The sequence below is a fragment of the Poecile atricapillus genome, chromosome Z (genome assembly GCF_030490865.1).
Source record: "Poecile atricapillus isolate bPoeAtr1 chromosome Z, bPoeAtr1.hap1, whole genome shotgun sequence".
In the NCBI taxonomy this organism is placed as follows: Eukaryota; Metazoa; Chordata; class Aves; order Passeriformes; family Paridae; genus Poecile; species Poecile atricapillus.
Window position 1 is genome coordinate 86670088 of NC_081289.1, and position 7895 is coordinate 86677982.

Here is a 7895-nt window from a genome sequence, read left to right on the forward strand (position 1 = left end):
TTCATATATTAATTTTTTTATTTTCCCATACAATATTCACAGGGTCTGCTTTTTGTCTTATTCAAACTAAATTTTCCCCCCCCATGCCCTCAAACTAAAGAACCAACATTTCAGGACACAAAAAGAAGTCTTGTAAACATAAAACATCCAACGCATAGCTGAAACCCAGAGCATTTAGCAATTAAAAACACAGTTATATCCCCTTTAACGCAGGGTGTTTTCTTGTGTATCACACCATTAACCAAACTGTTCATACACTGAAAAGGTGCAGCTTCAACCAAAGGTCACAATGCACTGCTTCACCCACTGCGTGTTAGCGTGTGTTTTATTATATCCTATTAGGTCAGTTAAAAACTATATACAGCTACGTTTAAATGTGTGTTTGTGCCATGTTTTTATCAACACAAAAATAAAGGCATTTTTAAGCTGTTGCTGCATATTATGCAGCAGGATGCCAGAGCACTGGTTCAGACACCTAACTTTAATGGAAAATTCAAGTCCACTAAACCTCTGTAGTGGGAGTAATATTGAATGGAACAGTCCACTTCACACATTCAAACATTATTAAAGAATAAAGAGACATGTATGCAATCGCTGATCATCATCAGTTTTATAGCACTATTTACCGATTTTGCCAGCACACAGAACAACTCAGTGGAAAAAAACCCCAACAAAATTCAAGCCTTAAAACAAATGCCTTTGTTGTGATTAAAGCTATATAACTAATATTCAAACTCCAGAAATAATGAACACTAGCAAAAGGAAATCATGTTTTCATTTGACACTTGCACCCAAATTGTACCTCTTGCTTCATTATTGTGTACAATGCAGCACAAAATTACTAGACATCAGTTGCTGAAACACAAGAAGGAAGCATAGAGGTTCAACCAAGAATGTTGTGTGCAGGCACAGATTTGTATCACAAAACAAGTGCAGACTTTTGTTTTCTCCTGTTAGTGGGTCTAACTATTTCTGAGGAACCCGCATCCCAAAACAGGACTGCAGTATTCAAAATTCAGTACAGGACAGCAGAACTTTACATCCTGAATTTTACTTAAAAGATTTTTAATACCTCCATGACCTTCTGAACAATCTTTGAGCTGTCTGATGTTTTCCTTCAGTTTCCAAAAGAGCAGTCATTCAGTTCCAAACAGAGTAGGGGCATTTTTATATTTTTCAACCAAGATATGATTTTAAAATCAAGTCATCTTAGATCAATTCTTCAGACTGCTCAAGTGTCACCTGAACATGTAATTTCAAATTTTTGCTAGAAATACTACAGGCAGCTAATACAGGTAGCACTCTTTCTCTGCTTGCCAAGAACTTGTGTAAGAAGCATCTTTTCATTTAGCTAGTAATACAAATTTTTCAGTATAGCTTATTTTGTGTGCATTTAAGAATTGGTCAGCCTACTTTTTTTTTTTTCCCCAGAGCCATCTGAAGGAGTTTAGCCTTACTATGACCAGCTCAATTCAAGCTATGGGCATGTACATACATTTACTACCTTCCACAGCCAAATAAAACAAAATTTTACAATACATAAGCTACTGAAGTCATGAGCAGAGAAAACAACTGAACTCTAATAACTCTACAAAAAGATAACCTGAAATTTTCAAAACATTTCCTGACCACAAACAAAAGAGAGTGGCAATTAGATGCACAAGGCTGTCATGTCTCAGTGCACCACACAGAGGAATATTTACAGCACTTGTGCAATGCAGTATCAATATCAAATTGCCCTCTTTCTAGGAAAACAATTTAGTAAAAAGCTGTGTACGTGCCTAACACATAACCTCATCCAGAGCTGGTGCTGTGCTGCTTAACATATCAATCTACCTCTGGTCTTAAATCCAAAAAACAGCAGCAGCAGCAGCAGCAGATGAGAGTACTGCACAGGTTCAATGACAAAGTTAGAAAACTTCCTACTCTACTGCATGTTTTTTTACATAAACTTGGAAATTTGGATTTTTTTTCTGTATGCAGAAGTGGATTTCCTGAGTAGTCTCAGCTTACAATTTCTTCAGAAAAACAAACATTGCAAAAGAGAAAATGTATTTATTTTAATATAGAAGAATGTATGCTTAAGTAATCATAATAAAGTATAAAATTCAAAGATGAAGACTTTCCAGGCTGATAAAGAATATGCACCACAATGTAGTGCCAAGCTCTCAACAATTTTACAAATAATCAAAGGGTATGAGACTGCATTTTTTTAAAACAGCAAATCAATACAATGCACTACAGTTAATCACATTTTCTTTTCTATAATCCAAGATATTCAGCCTGAAAATGAATTGAGATTTTCATAAATATCATCTCTCAGACACTAGACTGTTGGATTATTTTAAAGTGTTACACTGCAGATGACTAACTGTACTGGTAAAAATCACACTTGGTTTGGGTTAGTATCAGTAGAAATAAAGAGAGACTAGACACTGCCAGATATTTTAATATAGGAATTGAAACACTTAAGTTCCAAAGGATCCTTAAAAATATTACAGATTATGTGTCCCTTTCATAACTTTTTGGGTCTGTTTTGTTATTTTTAAGAGATGAGGAGTATACGCATTTGAATGTTGCATATATTCAGACCTCTGTACCTACAGTTAATTGGAGAACCGCTAATCTCAATAAGTAACGCACCTCAAGCACTGCCGTTACTGGTTACGAGCCAACGCGCGTTGTCGTGGTTCTTTTATCTGAGAAGAAGCTTTTAAGGAGAAATACCTGCCCGATACTAACAACAAGAAGAATGATTGCTTCCCCTATTGACCAGTAGGCCACCCTTGTGTTTAAATCCTCTGCTCTGCTGCGGCCCTGTGCTTCCCTCAAGCGGAAGTGAGTCTGGTAATCGATGACAGACTTCAAAGCTTCGTGAATTGAAACACATGCAGACTCCATCTGGGGAAACAAACAAATACACAACATGGAACTAAGAACTCTTCTAGTGGTTTTGTGCTTTGATATTCGAAATGAGGAGTCATGTAACTTTGCAAGCTAAAAATTAACTCAGACCAATGTTAGAAATAGTGTAAATACAGTAAAACCTAACTTATACTGATGAAACTTTACACACAAAATGTGACGATGTCAAATACAGAAGCAGATAAAACCACAGAACTAATAAAAATGAATGAGCTCTGAGAACTAGTGAAAAAGTTCCAAATTCATACTTGGATTTAAAATGAATGTCAGAAATACTTTTAAATGTCAGTCATCCTCCAGCTATTAATTCCACAGGAAAATGAGGAATTGCTTATAATACTAAGATACACACAGCATATATTAAATGCTTCTGTTTCACAGATATGACATCTTTCATTGATTCTCACTCTAGTTGTACAGTGTGCATTCTATTGTCAAGAGACCATTATCTTAGTCATGTCTACAAGAAGTAGTTAGAGAAGAGACAATTGTCATCCTTCAGCACTCCTGAGCTCTCAATACCATACGCATATAAAAATACTTACCAACTTGACCAGTTTAATAGTTTTTCATTTTAAAAAAAGCATTACTGGTTTTCCAAGCCCTATATAATTTTTTATATAAACTTCTTGCAGTTTCATTTTATATGCTGTAAGTAAAAGTACTCCTCGTTGTGTTTTGATCACTAAGAGATTAGTCAATAGATCTTCAAAAGACTTATTTTTTTATTTCTCGTAATTTAGGTTTCTCTTTAATGGCTTAAAATGAGTATTTCCTGAAGACCGAACAGCACAAATTATTATAAAGGAAATGTTTAATGCCCTTATAGGGCTGCTCTCAGTCACTTATCTCTGTGTCTAATCATATTTTCAAGTCAATGACTTTCAAGATATGTGTCTGAACAAGCCTAAGATAATATTCTTGACAAAATTCAGGATGACTTTTTCCAAACTAAGTTTTCCTATTGATAAATTGTAAAAACAGCCTGATCTGCAAAAGGGATTTAAATACAAGGTCATTCTGGTTTTAGGGTTTTACCTTTAACTGTTCTCATGAAGGGCTGCCCGAATTTGGTCATGCCATAAGCCTGACCAGAACTGCAAAAAGAACCTCCTTACCAAAGAAGCAAGGAAAAGAAATTAAGAGATACAGTATCATGAATCTGAACTCAAAATAAAGCACAGCAGATTAATTATGGAATTAATCTTCCATAGGAAGTCTTAAGGTATTTAGATTGTGTAGAGGTGGTACAAAACTGTAAAATACTGAAAATACAGTAAAAAGCAGTGCTCTGACACTCTGTAGACTTATAAAGCCTAAATATCTAGATAAATACAGCTGACTTTATTAATTTATTTTGCTAGAACTTCATTCTCCATTTTAAAAATAAGTTACATGAGTCCTCCTCCTAAAAAAAGACTCTACTGCTTTAAATATAGAAATAATTCCTAGTTTCTCCAGATCTTGGAAATTTTTTAAACCCTATTCCACCAATATCTAGTTTATGAAATCCACATGTCAAGACATAGTACTGTGTCACTAAACAGACGTTCCCTTAGAGTCTTCATAAAAATCCCAACCAAACAGAAAACAATGAAAAAAAAAAAACCCAGAAACCACCCAAACAACAAAACGCCAAACAACAGTGGCCTTAAGTTTCTGTCCTCATTTCTTCTTAACCATTGGTGATTCCTTCTCAGCACTGTTTTTTGTTCTACAAATCTTATCTTTACAAAGAAAGCCTATTTGTTCCAATTTAAAATATTTTGAAAGTTTCAATTCATTTATTTTCAAAAGTGATGTAGATAACTAAAACAGCTGAACTTCAAGAAAAATGGCCTTCACCTAACAACTTTTGTAAAACACAACAGCATTTTACCTGGGTAAGTGCAGTTACTCTGTTCTCACTAGGAAACAGTGGTGGATCTTCTCCAACCTGGAAATCGAAGTACACGGTTTTGTGTGTGAAAGTAGAGAACTCATTGCTGAAGCAGAACTTGTATGTTCCATTTCTGGATGCAGTAAATGTGAAGCTATCATATTGCTTCTTCATCTCTTTGTACAGTACAATGCCATCGGGATCTTCCAACCTACAGTCAACATCATAATGACCTCCAGTGATCACCTGGAAACAAAGATCAAGAAATAGTATTTTTAAAAACATGGACATTTTATTTCTGCTAAGAAGTATAGTCTGGCAGGTGGGTCTGCAAAGCTTTTTGCCTTAACAGGTCTTTTAAAGTATAATGCATTCATTTGAGAATCTTTCAAAGCAAGTCTACAAAATTATTTTCCCACAAACAACACACAGAAAATAATTGAAACTGCTTTAGGTTCAGCATATGCAATGTCAACTGTATTTTCAAACCCTTAGGAGAGCAATTTCAGTTACTTTGTTATTACTACCTGTACAACAGCGAAGGCTACAGTAGGTGAAACTCCATGGTACAGCAAAGACATGACTGACAATGAGTCTGACATTTACTGTGTACTCAAATCCTCTGTGGAATTCATTCATCCAGCTGAGACTGCTAACATGCAGCAAGACACTTCCTGCTTAACTGCCCTACTATATCAGCTGCATTAGGCTGCAGGAATGGTGTTTGACCAGTAGAACAGGAATTTCAATCTGTCCAGTTTTCCTGATGCTTCTGCCAACAAAGCAACGCTCTGGGGGACCTGCCGCCTCCTTCCTGCAGTTAGACACAGGAGTTCTTCCAAAAACCAGCACACCTGGACTATGCCTGCAACTGACTCAAAACTTCACTATTGTCCCAATGGGGTTTTTGAGGTTTTGATTACTGTTGGTTGATTACCTAGATTCTTCAGAAAGACTGATCGAGAGTTTAGGTATTCACAGCTTGGTATTCTGATGACTCTAACCATAGCAGTTTTATACTTTATCCTTGCTGCAAACTTTTTACTTTTAATATAATGCATGCTGAAAGAGGAAGAGACTTATTTCACATGTGTGCAGAAATCAGTGAAATATTTTAGTATCTGTGTATCTGCACTTCAGTCTACGTGGCATTTTTAAATGCTCCTCAGTTTACCGAAGTACCAGGTTATTCAAATGATCACATTAGTGGTACAACTGAAATAACAGATTGGAGCAGCAGCTCCTCCACAAAGGCAAAGTTTTAAAAGTATCCAGTTGGCAAGCAATAACACAGCTCTTCATTTTTGAAATACAAACTACAGTTTGATAAGAATGTGCTTTTTACCAATTACATGGAAGTTACTTGCATTCAGCTGTGTAGACACTCTGAAAATACTGGTTTACATAGAGGTAGTAAAGATTGGCCAGAACTTTAAAGTTTCCCTATTATACCTAGCCATGGAACTTGCTTGCAACTCCCGTTGGCCCTTGAGACATACTGCCACAGGACATTCAGACAGCACTTCAGACTGCCAGTAGCTAGTTAAATCCAGACATTTCTTTTAGCAGTGCTAATCCTGTTCTGGTCACCAATAAAAGTGGCAACAGCAGGCTTATCTGTCCAGTGATACCCATTTCAAAACTTCAGGGGAAAGTCCTACACAGAAAAGACTGTATGGAAGAAACAGTCATGGACAAGAAATATTTGAGTAGGGAAAAAGATATCCAAGACCTGGACCACACAGGACAGAGTAACAAGGGCTGGTATTTGGCAGCAACATTCCCCATACTTGAGATAGGACAGCAACTGAGAAACTAGACAAGGCAGGACTTCAGCAAGAAAAGTCAGCCCATAAAAATTACGCAATCCTTTCAAAAGCCCCTAAAGATAACTGTGATTTTTGTCATCAGGGATGACTTTTCTCTTATGCTGCTGCTATACTATCTGTGACTTCCTCTACTAAAGTGACAGACTGAAAGATTCCAACCCTGCTGATACACTCAGAGGCACCAAAACAGCGATGCTGTACCGCATCCTTCTCCTATCACACTTTCACTGTCTAGTATGTAACCCAAATCTGAACAGTCTCTGAAGTACGAAGCTAGCTCTTAAGATGTACTGTGTTCATCCTGTCGATGCTTCACGAACCACAAGGAAATTACGTCTGCGGCACCTCGTTGGTCAGGTATGCTTTAGATATTCTCTCCCCGGTTCAGGCGAGGCACATGGCAGCGACCAGGGTACCGACACTGCCAGTTTTCAGGGCCAACTCTGTGTCTCACTCAGCCCTGCACTAAATGCAAGCTTCCCAGAGTTTTCCTTAGTCAAGCTGGAAACCTCTCATTGGATCCAGCCGCTCCTCCCTTGCCGGGCCTACTCCCAGATACTCCCTCCAGGAAGGGAGCTGAGCGAGAGCCCCCCCGGCAGCGGCCTGGGCTCGGCGATCGGGGCCGCGGCCCAACGCGGCTCCTCCCGCCGGGATACCTGGAACTCGAGGGTGCACTTAGTGCCCTGGGCGATCTCCTCGTAGAAGCACTGCTTGGCATTGTCTGGCAGCTCGAACGTGATCTCGGAGGCCCGCGCCGCGCAGGCCGCCAGCGCCCAGAGCAGCAGCAAGGGCAGCAGCGGCCCCCGAGAGCCCCGCGGCGGCATCGCCCGGCGCGGAGGGAGGTGAGGGAGGCGCGGAAGGCGCGGAGGGGCTCGGGGCTCGGGGCTCGGGGCGGCGGGCGGGACGCGGCGTGGCCGAGGGCACCAGCGGCCGCACCCGGAAGCGCCCGCGCGGCGGCAGCGCCTTCCTGGAGCGCTTCCGGGACGTGTGTCCGGCGGGAAAGGGGCGGAGAAGGGGCGGGGAAGCGGAGGGGAAGGGGAGGGGAAGGGGTCGGCACAGGCTCGGCTTTTCCCTCTCCGTGTCACGGCGGCAGGCTGCGCGACCGTGGCTCGCCGGTTGGGTTTCTTGAGGGTCCCGGTAGGCCCTCGAGTTGGAAATGGCGGGTTCCTGGGGCCGAGCCCACGCAAAGAGCGCCCTCCGAGAATCAGGACACACGAGGAGTCTGAAGAGTTCTGCTGCGCGGATCCTTGAAGGTTCATTGC

General features: G+C 40.2%; 1 protein-coding gene across 1 annotated transcript; it reads right to left on the reverse strand.

Moving 5' to 3' along the window:
* TMED7 (transmembrane p24 trafficking protein 7) lies at positions 1-7536 on the reverse strand. Its single transcript, XM_058827647.1, has 3 exons — positions 7290-7536; positions 4805-5050; positions 1-2901 (listed from the first exon to the last, which is right to left on the reverse strand). Exons 1-3 carry the CDS (start codon positions 7455-7457, stop codon positions 2665-2667), a joined length of 651 nt encoding a protein of 216 aa, XP_058683630.1. The 5' UTR covers positions 7458-7536; the 3' UTR covers positions 1-2664.
* Between the last annotated feature and the right edge of the window lie 359 nt (positions 7537-7895).

Bases quoted from the DNA above. Each gene is read 5' to 3' on its own strand.
- TMED7 (XM_058827647.1), bottom strand. From the start codon at position 7,457: ATGCCGCCGCGGGGCTCTCGGGGGCCGCTGCTGCCCTTGCTGCTGCTC. The intron at 5,051-7,289 runs GTATCCCGGCGG...CTTTGTTTCCAG, and splicing joins AGTGCACCCTCGAGTTCCAG to GTGATCACTGGAGGTCATTA. The intron at 2,902-4,804 runs GTAAAATGCTGT...TTGTTTCCCCAG, and splicing joins GAGTAACTGCACTTACCCAG to ATGGAGTCTGCATGTGTTTC.